The following is an 18,407-nucleotide window of genomic DNA, read 5'->3' as shown; positions in this document are numbered from 1 at the left end:
CCCACGTGTGCAGGTGGACCGAGAGACCCCCAGAACATATCACCCCAGGTAGTGAGGGATCTGCATACCAAGTTTCGTTCAAATCGGTCAAGCCGTTTTTGCGTGATCGCGGCACATACACACATACATACCTCCGATTTTATATATATAGATATATGAAAAATGAATGGAAAAAATGGTATTACAATTAGTACTATTATAGGGGTGTGGTTTGGGGTGGAGATTGGACGGGGTCTGGGGTGGAGCTTGCAGCCCCCTAAACAAAAAAGTGTTTCGCTGCCTTTGCTTCTAGGTGCCCCATGGCCACCATCAAGGCTTGTATCTCAGCCTGCATTCCCTACATTATGGTGACCATGAGACCCAAGATCCTATTTACGTGGGTAAAGGCCTGCAGCAAGTCCAATCTAAGGGCCCTAATGTCTAGATAATTTATTTTCAAACAAAAACAATAGGCATCTTGCAGTTTTGAAAATGAACATTTTTTCTACTGGATTGCTGGACGTTTTTCCCAACGCGTCCAAACTCAGACTTAAGACTTCCTATTGAAAATGCCCCTCCATAGCTATGTGCCTTTTTATAGAATCGAGTTTTTCAAGTTAGGTGCATAACTTTCAATTAACTCCAATTAAAGCCGATTGTGAGGTGTTGAGTGCCAATATCGGCACTGATTAAGCTTTTTGATTATTGTTAGGTGCCGAGATCAGCGTCTAACTTTTGCAGACTTTTATAGAGAATCAAGGCCTTAGTGGCTAGTCTCTAAGCACTAATATTCAGTGGAGATAACCGGTTAACTCACGCTGAATATTTGCAGTTAGCTGATTAAGTGCTATTTAATTGGCCAGGTGCTGTTCCTGGCTGGTTAAATAGCACTGACTATTGGGGGATTTAAAAAATTTTTGTAATTTCTAGGTCCATCATCAGACAAGTCGACAGCCACATAGTGGGAGGAAGACAGGATCGGCTGGTGACCTGCCTACTGGGAACCAAGGTAGAAGACATAGTGAACCGCATCGACAGGATCATCGACAGCGTAGAAGAGGAAGATAACGGCGGTGGTGATCCATGTGGGGACAAACAACGTGAGTAACAGGAACTACAACAGGGAAGTACTAAAGGACCAGTTCCGGATGCTAGAAAGGAAGCGGAAGACCAGAACGCAGAGGGTAGCGTTCTCAGAGATCCTGCCTGTACCCAGGGTCGATGAGAAGAGGCAGATGGAGCTGCAAGCAGTCAACATGTGGATGCGGCGCTGGTGTGAGGAAGAAGGATTCCACTTCATGCGCAACTGGACGACGTTCTGGGGGAAGAGCAAGCTATTCAGGAAGGATGGACTCCACCTCAGCGGAGACGGAATGAGGCTACTTGCAGGCAACATCAAGAGAGAAATTGACAGAAAGGGAAAGCCGACAGTCGACCGAGAGTCGATGATTTGGGAACCGGTATACCCAGAGAATACCGTGCAGAAAGACAGCGGGGAATACTCACCGGATCATAGGCAAGACAGAAATCCTGATGGATCAAAAGGGACATAAGAGGGAAGGAAATGCAAGAAAATGACAGGCCACAAACTCAAGTGTATGTACACGAACGCAAGGAGCCTAAAGAATAAGATGAGTGAATTAAAAGCTATGGCATAAAAAGATAACCTTGACATCATCGGCATCACAGAAACATGGTGGAATGAGGAAAACGTCTAGGACACTGTTCTACCGGGATACAAGATATACCGCAGAGACAGAGTGGCTCAAAAAGGTGGGGACATTGCCATATATGTCAAAGAGGGAATTGAGTCTACTGGAGAGAACACAAAGAATAAGTTAGAGTCTCTATGGGTCAAAATTCCGGGAACAAATGGAACAAAAATGAAGATTGGCATCTACTACCGACCCCCAGGGCAGGCTGAAGAAATTGATGGAGAAATGACGGACAAAATTAAATGCAACTGTAAGGGAGGCAATGCAGTTATCATGGATGACTTCAATTATCCGGGGATAGACTGGAACCTAGACACCACCAGCTGCGGTAGTGAGACCAAATTCCTGGATGCTGTAGGCGATTGCTTCATGGAACAACTTGTCAAGGAAAATACGAGAGGATATGCAATTCTGGACTTAATTCTAAATGGACTACAAGGACCGGTTCAAGGTGTAGAAGTAGAGGGGACGCTGGGAACCAGTGATCACAATATGATTCGCTTCGACCTGGACACAGAGGTGAAACATCGATCCAGAATGACGGGCATGGCACTGAACTTCAGAAAAGGGAATTATGAAGTGATGAGACTCATGGTGGGGAAGAAGATTAAGAAAAGGATAGCACTGTAAAGACGCTAGAACAAGCATGGTCCCTTTTTAAGGACACAGTCACCGAGGCACAAAATCTATATATACCGCCTATCGACAAGGGATCCAAGAGGGAAAAGAACAAGGAACCGGCGTGGCTCACTGTAGCGGTGAAGGAAGTGATTAGAGACAAGAAGACTTCATTAAAGGAATGGAAAAGGTCAAAAATGGACAAAAAAACTGGAAAAGGCACAAACAGCATCAAAGCAGGTGCCATAAGCCGTTAAGAGAGGCCAAAAGAGACTACGAGGAAAAAATCGCCAAGGAGGCAAAAAACTTCAAGCAGCCCTTTTGATATATTAAGGGGAAATGACCCTCGAAGGAAGTGGTGGGGCTGTTGAATGACCATGGAATAAAGGGAGTGCTAAAGGAGGACAAAGCCATTGCCAACAAACACATTTTTTTTGTCTATGTTTACCAAAGAGGATATACACAACATATCAGAAGCCGACAGGCTATACACGAGAAATGAAGACGGGAAACTGATAAGGTTGACAGTCAGTCTAGAAGAGGTATGAAGGCAGATTGATAAGCTTAAAAATGATAAATCCCCGGGACTGGATTGCATCCATCTGAGGGTAATCAAGGAATTGAAAGGGGCTATAGCTGAAATGCTTTAGCTAATAGCCAATCTGTCGATCAAATCAGGAAGGATTCCGGAAGACTGGAAGGTGCTGATCTTCAAGAAAGGTTCAAGGGGTGATCCAGGAAACTACAGACCAGTGAGTCTGACCTCAGTACTGGGAAAGATGATAGAGGTACTGATAAAGGACCGCATCATTGAGCACCTTGACGGACACAATCTGAGGACCAGTCAACACGGCTTCAGCAAAGGAAGATCTTGCTTTACGAACTTGCTGCACTTCTTCGAGGGAGTAAACAGGCAGATAGACAAAGGTGACCCAGTCGACATTGTATATCTGGATTTTCAGAAGGCGTTCGACAAGGTTGCACATGAATGACTACTTCGAAAAATTGCAAGTCATAGAATCAAGGGTGAAATACTCACATGGATTAAAAACTGGCTGGCGGATAGGAAACAGAGAGTGGGAGTAAATGGACAATACTCGGACAGGAAAATTGTCACCAGTGGAGTGCCGTATGGTTCGGTGCTTGGGCCTTTGCTTTTCAACATATTTATAAACGATCTGGAAATTGGCACGACGAGTGAGGTAATTAAATTTGCAGACGATACTAAGTTATTCAGAGTAGTGAAGACACAAGAGGATTACGAAGATCTGCAATGTGACAAACACGCTCGAGGAATGGGCCGCAACATGGCAAATGAGGTTGAACGTGGATAAGTGTAAAGTGATGCATGTCGGTAACAAAAATCGTATACACGAATACAGGATGTCCAGGGCGGTACTTGGAGAGACCCCCAGGAAAGAGACTTGGGAGTATTGGTCGACAAGTCGATGAAGCCGTCCGCGCAATGCGCAACAGCGGCAAAAAGAGCAAACAGAATGCTAGAAATGATTAAGAAAGGGATTCAGTGTTCCCTCTAAGCTGAGCAGGTGTCCTCCAGCTGCATTGCTACCACTAGGGGGTGGAATATTTTCAGTCGCTAAGGACAGGTATGTTCCCTGGAGTCCTGCAGAACTTGCCTGTCCCTCACAATTGAAAAATGTGACAGTAAAACAGCACCCTCTATTGGTGAGACTGTGGGTGGAGGACTCCTGCTCAGCTTAGAGGGAACACATGAACAGATCGGAGAAGGTTATAATGCTGAAGTACCGGACCATGGTACACCCTCACCTGGAATACTGCGTCCAGCACTGGTCGCTGTACATGAAGAAGGACAGGGTACTACTCGAAAGGATCCAGGGAAGAGAGACTAAAATGGTTAAGGGGCTGGAGGAGTTGCCGTACAATGAGATTAGAGAAACTGGGCCTCTTCTCCCTTAAAAAGAGGAGACTGAGAAGGGACATGATCAAAACATTCAAGATACTGAAGGGAATAGACTTAGTAGATAAAGGCAGGTTGTTCACCCTCTCCAAGGTAGAGAGAACGAGAGGGCACTTTCTAAAGTTAAAAGGGAATAGATTCCGTACAAACGTAAGGAAGTTCTTCTTCACCCAGAGAGTGGTGGAAAACTGGAATGCTCTTCCGGAGGCTGTTTTAGGGAAAACGCCCTCCAGGGATTCAAGACAAAGTTAGACAAGTTCCTGCTGAACTGGAACGTATGCAGGTAGGGCTTGTCTCAGTTAGGGCACTGGTCTTTGACCTAGGGGCTGCCGCGGGAACGGACTGCTGGACACGATGGACCACTGGTCTGAACCAGCAGCAGCAATTCTTATGTTCTTATTTGTTTTTTATTGTCACTGTTTCAATTTTCTTTTGTAAACCATATAGATCTCCTAAGGTACTGTAGTATATAATTAAACTTTTATGATAAGTTATACATTTTTAGCTGTCTATAGGTAGCCCTAGACATTATCACCTGCAGGTGCTGAACAGACACCTGGGATGCCATGGGGACCTCCTGAACACTATATAGTTGTCCTTTGAGAGCAGGATATGCTGCTGGGGGCAGGGCAGGATTAATTTGTCGCGGGCCCCTAGGCACCCAAGTACACTGGGCTCCTCTGCCCCTTCCCACCCCACCATACACCCAGGCGGAAACAGGAAGCTGTGTCAGAGGGAAGCTTTGGGCAAGCAGCACCGCTTCCACAATTACAGTTCCCGTTGCCTTTCTTACCAGCGTTGCTTGCTTGTCTTACTTTCTGTCAAGGGGGGGGGCGTGTTGCCGATCGATGCTGGAGGGGTCCATCGCCATTTGGAAATGGTCAGGGGGACCCGATGCCCTACTTCATCGGGACCCCATGACCATTTCGGGCCCTAGGCACGTGTCTACTTGGCCTATTGGTTAATCCTGCCCTGGCTGTGGGCTCATGTGGGCTATTTTCAGCTTCTAGGGCACCTTTTGGGCATACTTCTCTATTTATAGGTTTTGCATTCATTCATTTTGAGACATCGCCATTGATGTGCAATGTGTTTGACAGGCTTTTCAATATCTTGGTATTGGGAGTGAGATACATCAATTTTACAATACACTTACATTCAGCCCTGTATTTGTAAAATATATCAATGTCTCTAGACAATTTGACAGATTAGTCTAGTTTCCCTCTTTGATGATTTATCTAAAATGGCACAGTATATCTTTTTACTAGATATATTTTACCCAATCTGTTCACCAAAATGCATTATTCAGTCTGTATTGATCTCCATTACTGAAGAGAACTTGCCAATAAGGCCACATCAACTGCAAAATCCATATCCTTTAACTGCATGTTTTTCAAGCCATGTGATTTTTACTTTAACCAGTCCATGACTAAGCTAGATAACAATAGTGACAGTACACAACCTTGCTTAATTCTAGTTATTATTTTAAACCAAGTCATATAACCATCTTTCACGGTGACTCAGAATTCACCGTTCTCAAACAGGTTTTTGATAACTGATGAACTTGATAGGTACTCAATATGATTTCATAGTACTCCATAAGCTATTTCTTTTCATGCTGTTGAATGCTTTTTCAAAATGCAGATTAGTAAAAAGTTGCTAAATTTGCATGTGCCCATCGCTGGTGATAGTGATGGACAGATGCGTAGAATAAATGCAAAATACCCCCCCAGCAACCCTCTATCCGACAGTGGCAGAGATGCACACCCTCTCCTGCCACCCAGCAATTCCTCGCTGGCAGCAAGAGAGATGTCCACCATCTCCCTCCGCCAAGCAACACCCCCTCAGCAGTGGGAGGGATGCCCACTCTCTTCCACTACCAAGCAACACCCCCCCAACATCTCCTTGGCAGTGAGAGAGATGACCACTCTCTTCCGCCACCAAACAACACCCCCAACATCCCTCAGCAGCAGGAAAGATGCACACTCTCTCCCACCACCATGCAACTCCCCTCCTGTGCCTCCAATGACTCCCACCCTCTCCCCCTTACCTTACTTAGATGGCTGGTCAGAGGGATACCAACTCCCTCTGGCTAGCAGGCCCGCCTCTTCAAAATGTCAGGCCTTCCCCCTCCCCGGTGCATCCAGGTTGTTTAAAGGTCCCTCCTATGGGTGGGACCTTAGGCATCTGGCCCATGTTGTTTAAAGCTCAATACTTAAAAAACAAAGATCAAGAGTGTCACACATAATTGATTCATCTCAATACAGCTCAACAATTTAAGGAATTCTACCAAAAACTCTATTCTTCAGAAATTAATTTCTCCACTATAAATTTCCAGAAATTTGTTGGAAATTTAGTTCACCCAATAGTCTCCTTACCTCAGAACAAATCCTTAGAGCAAGATATAACTATTAAAGAAATACAAACAGCCATAAAATTGCTTCCACGGGGGAAAGCCCCAGGTAATGATAGCTTTGTTATCAAATTCTACCAAGCTTTCTCTGATCTTCATTGTCCAAAATTATGCACCCTCTATCAAAAATTATTGCAGGAGGACTCCAATTCAGGCTCCTTTCTGTAGACCATGATTATAATAGTTATTCCAAAACCAGATAAAGATCCTTCTAAAGTCGGCAATTATAGTCCTATCTCCCTAATAAATATTGATAATAAAAATTTATGCCAAAATAATTGCTTTAGATTAAACCTCATTCTTCCAGATCTTATTCACAAAGATCTAAATGGTTTCACTCCTAATAGACTCCCTAGCGATAATTTCCAACTTTTCCGGAACATCCTGTCCTATACCGCCTCCTCTAAGGAACAGACGGTAACAATCTCCTTAGACATTGAAAAAGCATTTGGCAGGATAGAGTGGGATTATCTTTTTCACACTCTGTCCTGGTTTAGCTTTCATACCAAATTCATTAACATGATAAAATTACTTTATAACAATCCTAAAGCTTCAATATTAGCTAATGGCATTCTTTCTAATCATTTCTCCCTCAAAAGAGGAACTAAACAAGATTACCCCTTATCCCCTTTATTATTTAATCTTACCTTGGAACCATTGGCTCTCTATATTCGCTCTTACCCCCTCATCAAAGGTATAAAAATAAAAGATGAATCATTTAAACTCTCCATATATGCCGATGATATATATTATTATATATGTCTCTAAATTCTTTACCACACCTCCTAACTAGAATAAATTCCTTCTCTGAAATTTCTGGTTACAAAATAAACTGGAATAAATCAGCCATTATGCTTTTAACCCTGTTTGTATTGAAACACCATATTTCTAACCTCCCCTTTCAATGGGAGCCTATCAAGACAAAATATCTTGGTATATGATATTGTAATTCAATTGAAAAAACTATAGGCTCCTTTTACTAAGCTGCACTCTCGTTTTTTAGCGTGTGCAAAAGATCAGCGCGTGCAATAGCACGCGCTAGCCCAAAAATTATCGCCTGCTTAAAAGGAGGCGGTAGCGGCTAGCGTGTGCTGCATTTTAGTGCATGCTAAAAGTGCACTAAAACCGCTAGCGCGCCTTTGTAAAAGGAGTCCTATGTCACTTAACTACAAGAGTATTGTCTCTTTAACCATGTCAATCCTTAACTCCAGGTCCCCTCGCTTCTTCACTTGGTGGGGAAGAGTGGAAGCTATTAAAATGGTTCTAGCACCCAAACTAAATTATATATTTAGTATGATCCCCTTTCCTTTTTCCTCTAATTTATACAAAAGTTTAGTTAAATTGTTAAATTTTTATGGATAAACAAAATACCCAGAATTGCACTTAAAAAAAAATAAAACTCTCAAAAGAGAAAGGGGGCTTAAGCATCCCTAATTTTAAAGACTTATCATACAGCTTTTATATTATCACAAGCACTATGCTGGTTCATTCCATCCGAAATTAAAGATACACCAAGATGGCTTAGTTTGGAAACCTTTGTTTTTCAGTACCCTATAAAATTTCTTCTTTCATGGACAACTTTGCCTATCATTAAAAAAACTAAGGTTTCCTTTTACAAAGGTGCGTTAGGGCCTTAACGCGCGGAATAGCACGCACTAACATGCCACTACCTCCTCCTTTTAAGCAGGTGGTAATTTTTCGGCTAGCACGCACTATAGCATGCGCTAATCTTGTGCGTGTGCTTAAAAAACACTAGCGCACCTTAGTAAAAGGAGCCTTAAGACTGTTAAGATCCACTTCAATACTTATTCATTTCTTTTATAAAATGTTAAATTGGAATTCTTCTGATTCTGATGACATCCCTATATGGTGGAATAGCAACCTCAAACTCATCATTCCATTCTCTATAACCACCTGGCAATTAAGTTTCAAGTTTATTCACGGCTTGATATACCGACCATCACAAGTAACCTATGGTCTCTTTCACAATTGTTAATTGATGACAAATTCATATTTCCAGAACATTTTTCCTCCTTATATAATTTACCTCCTATTAATCCCCAAAACTTGTCTCTTCTCAAGGAATACTTGGAGAAAGCCTTCGCTTCCCAAGTTTTCTCTTCTCACTCCAAATATTTTTCTTCAATCACAAAAATACTCTTAGATGAGAATAAAAAAGCCTCAAAATTTTACACAAAACTACAAGAATATAGTACTCGTGTCAATGCTCCTTTAAAGCAATTTTAGCAGAAAGAATTCAATTTAGCACATAAAGAAGTAGATTGGAAACTTTTCTGGAAATCCTCTGCTCGTGCCACTTTGTCAGTAGCCATTTCTCAATCTACTTACTTCATCATGCAAAAGACTTACTGGATTCCCAACAAATTAGCTAGAGTCTTTAACAATGATTCCCTCAATAAATGATGATCATGTTTTATATCACTGGAGAAACTGGGCCTCTTCTCCCTTGAAAAGAGGAGACTGAGAGGGGACTTGATCGAAACGTTCAAAATACTGAAGGGAATAGACTTAGTAGAGAAAGATAGACTGTTCACCCTCTCCAAGGTAGGAAGAACGAGAGGGCACTCTCTAAAGTTGAAAGGGGATAGATTTCATACAAACGTAAGGAAGTTCTTCTTCACCCAGAAAGTGGTGGAGAGCTGGAATGCTCTTCCGGAGTCTGTTATAGGGGAAAACACCCTCCAGGATTTCAAGACAAAGTTGGACAAGTTCCTGCTAAACTGGAACGTATGCAGGTGAGGCTGGACTCATTTAGAGCACTGGTCTTTGACCTGAGGGCTGCCGCTTGAGCGGACTGCTGGGCAGGACAGACCACTGGTCTGACCCAGCAGTGGCATTTCTTATGTTCTTATGTTCATTAGGCACATTGCCCCACATCCTATTTCATTGTCCCAATGTACATAATTAATGATGCTCGGGGTGACCAACCTGCGGCCCAAGGGCCACATGCAGCCCCGTGAAGTATTTTGTGCAGCCCTAGTCGAGGGTGATGCAGTGTTTTCCTCTGCTGCTCCCAGGTGTTTACCGTCTTGCCGGCTCCCTCCTCCGTCTTGCTGCAGGGTTTGCGCGTTTGTGTGGCCTCAGAAACATTTTTTTCAGCCAGTGAGGCCTAGGGAAGCCAAAGGGTTGGACACCCCTGCTAGTCTATATGGAACAAAATCTGTAACATTTTCTCTCTCGATGTCTCATCTACCATAACTAACAAAACTATTATTTTAAGATCCTGTAATCCGGATCTTGGTATCTCTGATTCTAATTCTTAACTTTTTTGACTTAATGATTGCTTTACAGTTTATCGTATACTGTGCTATTGGAAAGATAATTCTCATCTGAACTTCTCTAATGGTGGAACTATCTAAGCTCCATAAGAAAATATGAAGAAATCATAGCATCCAAAAATAATTGTTCTTCTCACTTTTCTAAAACTTGGGCTCGTTTAGACAGACATTTTTACAATAATAATAATGTCTCTTGATATGTCATTTCATGTAGCTATACACCTGTTACGATGCAATATTTGTAATTAATGTTTTACCACTGTCCATGTTCTACTTCATATATATTTGCTTTAAATCCAATAAAGATTCCTTGCCTACTTATTGTGGCAAGGAATGTACCTACTGTCTTTTATCTGATATGGAAATTCATCAGCCTAAATGGTATGTCTAAATATATTTTTATATTTTTTATTAATGTTGTAACTCGCTTAGTAAATCTAAATAAGGGTGTCAGGTCAAAAGCATGCTGGGACAAAGGCGCGAGCAGACAACTGAGCGCAGCGCGGAGGCGCGCGCCAAAGAAAAAGACTGTTTTTAGGGGCTACGACGGGGGGTATTGGGGGTAACCCCCCCACTTTACTTTATACAGATCACGCCGTGTTGTGGGGGTGTTGTGGGGTTGTAACCCCCCACATTTTACTGAAAACTTAACTTTTTCCCTGTTTTTAGGGAAAAAGTTACGTTTTCACTAAAATGTGGGGGGTTACAACCCCCCAAGCCCCCCACAACGCCACCGCGATCTGTATTAAGTAAAGTGGGGGGGTCCCCAACAAAAACCCCCATCGCAGCCCCTAAAAAAAGTCTTTTTCTTTGGCACGCGTCTCCGTCTTGTGCTCAGTTGTCGGGGCGCGCCTTTGTCTTCCGCGTTACTGTCTATGAACCCTAAATAAGCGATTCATCAAATTAAAATAAAACTTAAAACTTGTTGGTAAAACAGCAACAAAAATGTTTAAATGACTGGCTAAAAGGAATATGATTCAGAAAGCTGGACACTGAGCTGTCTGAAGACCAATGGGAACAGATTTTGCTTAAACGTATTCACTCCAATACAAATGTTAATAAACAAATACAACTAGCCCACCAGTCGAACCCACCCTGTTGCAGTTCAGTATCTATGAAACAATCTTTGTACTTTCTGATGCTCAGAGTGCTGCTATGGACTCATATAAAGCTCAATAAGATTAGTGTGCTTAACTCTTCAAAATTGCTGGTCATATAGCAAAGAAAAAGAAAAGTTTAAGCACATGCTTTTTTTACTGCTTGAAAGTGTATAAGTATTGGCAACAAATATGGACACAGGTGCAAATGGTGTTCAAGACAGATGTTCCATTAATGTACAAATGCATAATGTTCAATATATTCAACAATGAAGATCGTATCACAGAAGAACAACTTCAGCTGATTTCCATTTTAACAGCAATTGCTATCCAAAGTATAATGAGAGCTTGGAAGAACACATCATTGCTAAATGTTCAATTTTGGTGGAATTCAGTGTGCCTCACTAGTAAATATGAAACAGCTATTATGTTTAAAGGGGGGGCTTAAATCTAAATGCCAAAGAATGTGGTTACCTGTGCACTTATATATTGCCGGTTTTATATGACTAAGGTGATGTAATGGTGTGAACGTACGGAATGAACAAGATTAGATCAAATGATCACAAGTTCTCACTTTCTGTACTTGGGCTGGTATGTTTGGTGGGAGGGTGGTTGAATTGGAGGGGGATTTCATGTGGTCATGTTTACTTATATTTCATAAGTGGTTATGCGAGGTATCGCTTGCACCTACTTATATTTGATAAACAGTTAAAATGGAGCTCATTGTAATTTTTCCTTTTGTATTCTTGAATGTTTTGTAACTCCAAGGAAACTAATAAAATGCAGAACTTAAAACAAATATTAAGAAATTAAGTACATGGTCTAAGAAAATTATTTTTTTACAAAAAGAGTAGCAGATGCATGGAATAGTCTAACAGTTGAGGTGGTAGAGACAAAGACTATGTCTAAATTCAAGAAAGCGTGAACAGGTACATGGGATCTCTTAGGGAGAGGAGGAGATAGTAGTTATTGTGGATGGCAGACTGGATGGGCCATTTGGCCTTTATCTGCTATCATGTTTCTATATCCTTTCCATGTATTTCAGAATAGACTCTACATCAGCAAATATTTCCCTACAATATTAGTGGAACTTTTGATGTCATTACTCAGAACAGGTGTAAATGTGTACATTGGCATGTATGCCCTATTAGTATATGGGAGCCTATTTTTTTAGGGTAATAAACTCCCCATGTTGTCTTTTATAAAATATGATTGAACTTCTCACACAGGCATCCTGCTAAAAACTGTAATTACATCCCAAATAAATAAATGCCATCTTGTCTCGTGCTCATCCCCAAAGCCAACCGCTTATTATATGGGTAAAACATGACCATTTATCAAGTGACATGACCCAGTTTTTATTTGTATAATGACAAAATAAAGGTTGAAGCAAGTTATATGTTCATCAGCTGTCGACAAAAACAGATGCTAATCCCTGTGCCTGTAAAATAATCATGATTTCTGCTAGTATTTATATAGATATATAGGCATCTATGAGTCTTTATAAAATAACCCCTAAGTAGGTATCTACTTGTCCTCTTAAACCAAGTGCCCTGTTAAAAAAAAATTATCTTTTTTGTTACTGTATGCAATAAAGTATGTAGCCATTTTGGTGGCATTTTAGTCATTTATATATGAATGTGGCCACCTCATAAAATATTGTCTAGCTCAAAGTATGCACTGACATGGTGATGCATATTTTTCCAGTGAGTGTGTAGATCGATGTCTCTCAAACTGTGTGCTACAGCACAGTCGTGTGCCCTGAAGAGATTCCAGGTGTGCCACGAGAGATTACAGAATTTTACTTTATTTTTAAAACTTCCCTTCATACATATACACTAGAATAGATGGCATTTACATCGCATACACAAGAGTCTGTCAATGGTATGAACATCTGTGTGCGTAAGTAAACAACCGCTCGGACAAGCATCATTCTTTGATGTGATTGATTCTTGAAAACTAATGGCAAGTAATTTTATTTTTATTTTCTATGCAGTAGTTATCCTAACTTCACAACAAAGCAATCATGGTTTTGTTACCATTTGGGTCTTCTTACTTTTGCGAACTTTGATTTTCAGCTCTGACAGAAATTAAATTGAAAAAAAAGAGAATGATTGCAGATGACAGATGATGAAATGTGTGTTTACTTGTTGACTATCGAGCCGGGTTTTGATTTAATTTGCACTCAAAAACAAGCACATCATCACATTGATTAGCAATTCTATTCTATCTACTTTAGTTTCACTATTGTTACAATTACCCATACGTAGCTTAAAGAACTTTAAATAAACAACTTTCAAATTTAATTTTTTGTTAGTTTTGCAATTTTATAATTTCAATTATAATGTGCTGCAAAAAACATTTGCTGCATTTATTGTGCTGTGAAAATCATTTGTTCTGTTTAGTATGCTGGAGCTAAAAACAAATTTGAGAGACACAGGTGTAGAGCATGCAAATATGCACATACTTTGGATGTTGTGTTTTATATGCCTACTTAAAAACTATTGGCATGGATATCTACACCAACTCTAGGACTGGTATAACTATCCATGCCTGCAGTATAGGTGTACATTATGCTACTCACCCTAGTATTTATATAGATAAGTAGGGACCTACTTGTTCTCATAGATGGCCTAAAGATGTTTTAACTAGCCAACCCCTTATAAAGTAAAATTACCTCCTTAATGTGCATTTTAATATTTGTGGACTGAAACACTAGAAAAATGTATGAAGGAGTAATTGATTTGATTTCAGTAGGGTTGATACTGAAAGCAATTTAACTCACCAAAAATAGCACCTGATCAGTTTGGGCATAACTGTTAATTTTCAACAGTACTTAACTGGTTTGTCCTATGGAAATAACCAGTTGACACCGAACTGAAAACAGGTTATTTGGGGGTCATTCCAGGGGTGAAATCAGCACATGGCTGGTTAAGTGCCAATATTCTGCACTTAAACCAGCCAGATTAACTATATAAATAGGACTTCAAAAAAGTCAATCCTGAGCGAAGGAGGAGCTTAACTAAGATGGCGTCCTGAAGGAGCTTGCCAGAACGCCATCGAGTCTTTTTGCCTTACCGATGGTAAAACGGAAATCGAAGACCCGGGTCTTTCCTTCCGATCCTGGGTCACAACCTCAGCTAACAGGCCCGATGGATGCTTTTGTGGAGCGAGGGCCTATAGAAATTCTGGAAAAGAAGACCTTGGCTCAGAGGAAGAGCATGTCGGAGAGCTCTCTAACCTCTCTCGAGGCGGCCAGCCTCTCTCCAGAAGAGCGGAGAACACCGGTGCGGCCACTTCCCCGACTAATGCTGCAGAGCACGGGAAGTGAGGGGAGTTCAGCAGCAGCCTCCAAGGGCTGTGAAGAGGAGGCTGAAGAACTAGCAGTGCGGAGGATATCAGCTGCTTCAATAATACAACTACCACCGAGTGTTCCCTTGGAATTGATAGAAGGTACTCAGGGACCCACATTGGACACTTTGCCCTCAGGTTTGGTGAAAGTTAGGGATTTGGACTTTAAAGTTGTAATAGCTATATTGCAGAAGCCCCCAGTTATAGACTTAAATTCTATTTGGGAAGCTATTTCAACATTACAACTATCTCTGGGATCTCAATTGCAAGTGCTAGCTACAAATTGTTCTGGAAAGCTATCTGAGATAGCAGTATTGCAAAATAGAGTGAATAAATTAGAGAATATAGCAATGGAACAGGGAAAAAATTGGAATCTTTGGGAGCACAAAACCAGCTCCTGATAAGAGAAAATTAGAGTCATCAGGAATAGATCAACTCACTGTGTCTACACTTTTTGTCCAGTTAGCACTTGACTCAGATAGAGATTAGCTTCTAAAGATGTTCTTTAAACATAAAGATGTAATCTTTTTGAATCAAAAAATTAGAATGTATCCAGACGTATCTAGAACAACACAAAAAAAGAGAAAACAGTTTTTGCTTTTGAGACCCCAGGTTTTAAAACTGGGAGCTACTTTTGTATTAAGGTATCCTTGTAAATGTATGGTTAATTATAATGGAGCTAGGTATATTTTCTTTGATTCATCACAATTATCTAGATTTATTGTTGAGAAAGGTATGGTAACAGCAAGTACCCCTACCAATAGACAAGAATAAGCTCGTAATTAATTTTAGGCCCACTTCAGGATGTCCACTAGGTTTCCTATGGAATTATCTTAATGTTTCTCTGACTTATTTCTATATCTCCTCCTTCAATTATTATGGACTAACAAGCAGTTAACATATGTTTAGATTTCCATACTATATCTTTTTTCCTACTTATATTTCCATGGAAACTGTTGATTTCATGATGATTTCTGTTATAGAAAATATACGAAACTTAATAAAGAATTAAAGATTTTTTTAAAAAAGTCAACCCTATCTTTCAAGTTCAAGTTTCTTTATTTTTGATATACCGTTTATCATACAAGTATCTAAACAGTTAACAATAAAATAGAATATAAAAATTAAAAAACATAAAATAAAAACATAGCTAAGCTAAAAGAAGGGAAGAACTTATGCATTGACATACATGATATGAAAGAGAAACAATGGGGAGAGGAGAGTTATTAAATATATCGAAATGGAAAATAAAAATAAAGGGAGGCAAAATGGAAAGGGAAGTACAATTGGATGGGGGGGGTCACTTCAAATGAAGCATCTTTTATTGTCAAAGAGGAACAATAGTTTACAAAAGAGGAACAATAGTTGTGGAAATGAGGGTTTACAAGGTATAGACGTCTTTAAAAAGGAAAGTTTTGAGTTTGATTTTAAATTTATCTAAAGAATTTTCTAAACGAAGTTCAGCAGGAAGGGCATTCCACAAAGGGAGCTGTAACAGAGAAGATGGCTATGCGAATAGTGTCGTAGAAGAGTTCTCTTATCAAGGAGATGATGAGTAGATTTTGATTACTAGATCGAAGAGTCCTACGGATGCATATGGAATTAGAGGTTTATCAGTGAAGGCTGGTTGGTGGGAATGTTTTGTTTTGAAAGTAAGTGCTGAATGCATTGACCTGCTCCAGACACCCAGAAATTACATAAAAACATAAGAATAGCCTTACCGGGACAGACCAATGGTCCATCAAGTCCAGTAGCCCATTCTCATGGTGGCCAATCCAGGTCACTAGAACCTGGCCAAAACCCAATAAGTAGCAATATTCCATGCTACCGATCCAGGGCAAACAGTGGCTTTCCCCATGTCTTTCTCAATAACAGACTATGGACTTTTCCTCAAAGCATTGAATTTCCAGGTTTAACATGGGTAGCATTCAGCAAAATGCTGATTGTCACAACTAAGGGCTCCTTTTACAAAGCCGGGCTAGCAGTTTTAACACATATACCGGATTAGCGCATGCTAGCCAGAAATCTACCCCCTGCTCCAAAGGAGGTGGTAGCGGGTAACGCGTGCGGTAATTTAGCGTACGCTATTCTGTGCATTAAGGCCTTAGTACGGCTTTGTAAAAGGAGCCCTAAATACAGGTCCTATGAATTTGTGCAAAATGGAGGAAGTAATTGATAACTGAATTTAGATACAATTAATTTAGTAATTGATAAATATAGTTATATAACTAAAGGTGAATATGTAATAACTTTACTACACTGAAAAAATTAATTCTCAAGGATTTTGATGGTATCCAATGTTTTTTATTATCTAATTTTATTTTATTTTCCCTTTGCCAAGCAGATATTATTTTAAACTTTCGTACAACATATGTCAGCAAGTCTGGCCAAGTTATATTTGAAGCAAGATCTATTTGTATCCACTACGTTACTACCTGGTTCATCATTGACTTAATTGCTGCACTTCCTTTCGATCTCCTCTATGCTTTCAATGTCACTGTGGTGAGTATTATTTTTAACATGGTTAATTTAAGGTTTTTGCCTTTCATTTCAGACATTTGCTCAGTATGAATCATATGTTGGTTTTAAACAGGATTTTTTTTTTGCTTATTTGTTACAGAACAGTTAAAAATTTGAGTCCCCCCAAGTACTGGCAGGTATTCAGGATATCAAGTTATGTTGTATTTCTGGAAGTTTCCATCAATTGGTCATATTTACTAATAATTTTATTCATTGGTTCAAAATGGGAGAAAAATCTATAAATCAAAACATTGCCTACTAATGAGCCCTGTGTTTTGATTACTAGCTGAAAAATAGAATTTGAAATGTAATATGTTTTCTTTATCAAGTTTGTATTCAAGTAATAGGGGCGTTCATGATTATAGTAACACTGAAAGCTATTAACAGTGTGAGAGAGAACCCAGACTGAGCTTTTTATAATGTTTTGTAAAATAGGGGTAGATGTTCAGCCCATAGTAGTCAGCAGTTTTAAAGCCACATACAGTTGTGTGCTGAATTCACACCAGGTATTCAATGCTGGGCTATGTGTAGCATCTGGCACTGAATATCCAGGTCACGTTTTGAGTATCAAGCTTCCAAGGTTATATAAGGACAATAGAATTTTATTAGACACTTGGGAGACATTAAAATTTATTACTAATTTAACACCTATTCCAATTCATAATAATAACAGCTTATATACCGCAATACCGTGAAGTTCTATGCGGTTTACAGAAGATTAAGCAGAGGTAACAAATTGAAATTGACTTTAAGAGGGGAGGAAGAAAGAGAATTAATAGGACAGGAAATCCATTTTTGAGGAGGAAGTGATCAATAGAACAAGTTAATCGCTATAGAGGGGAGAGAGAAGAGAGGATCAGTTGTCTAGATGCTTTAGGAACAAGTGTGTTTTTAGACGTTTCCTAAATTCCCCATAAGTAGTGGGTGAAAGCAATTGTTCTAGGTCTTTACCCCATGATGCTGCCTGGTGCGAGAGAAGGTGTTCATGGTGTTTTTTTCAGTTTACAACCTTGAACTGGGGGGGGAAACAAAATTGTCACCTGTCAGTCCCTTTGGCTGAACTCCAAGATTCAAATTGGCGGGTTTAAGATCATCTGGAAGCATTGGATGAAGGCGGGCATACATAATTTGGATGATGTAATATCTGATGGAAAGCTGCTTGACTTTTCACGACTTCAACAAACATTTGGTATTGCTAAGTCTCAAAGTTATAAGTGGTTACAGTTGAAGCAAGCCATTCAGAAGGGGTTCCCTGATTGGTAAAATCTTAAAAATCAGTATAGTTTGCCAGTCCTATGCTTCCAGACGGATTTCCTGGGACATCAGGCCACTCAGTGCTACAAATTAATATCTGAATTTTTCAATAAGAAACCAAAGACTGGTCTTCGTGACATTTGGAGCATTAAGATAAAGCATCAGATTACTGTGTCTCAATGGCCATGAACCAGGTATTTATTTTAAAATTTATGTACCACATAT

At 40.1% G+C, this 18,407-nt stretch overlaps 1 protein-coding gene across 1 annotated transcript in view; it reads left to right on the top strand.

Annotated features, from left to right (window-relative positions):
- Positions 1-18,407, top strand: part of KCNH8 (potassium voltage-gated channel subfamily H member 8) — a 346,041-nt gene that overhangs the window by 114,466 nt on the left and 213,168 nt on the right. Inside the window, exon 6 of the mRNA XM_033930671.1 lies at positions 16,753-16,910. Within this exon, the coding sequence (XP_033786562.1) occupies positions 16,753-16,910 (158 nt within the window). The remainder of the gene's footprint in view (positions 1-16,752; positions 16,911-18,407) is intronic.

This window comes from Geotrypetes seraphini, chromosome 2 (assembly GCF_902459505.1).
Source record: "Geotrypetes seraphini chromosome 2, aGeoSer1.1, whole genome shotgun sequence".
Lineage (NCBI taxonomy): Eukaryota > Metazoa > Chordata > Amphibia > Gymnophiona > Dermophiidae > Geotrypetes > Geotrypetes seraphini.
Note: the sequence above shows the minus strand (reverse complement) of the source record. Positions and strands in the feature narration are given on the sequence as shown.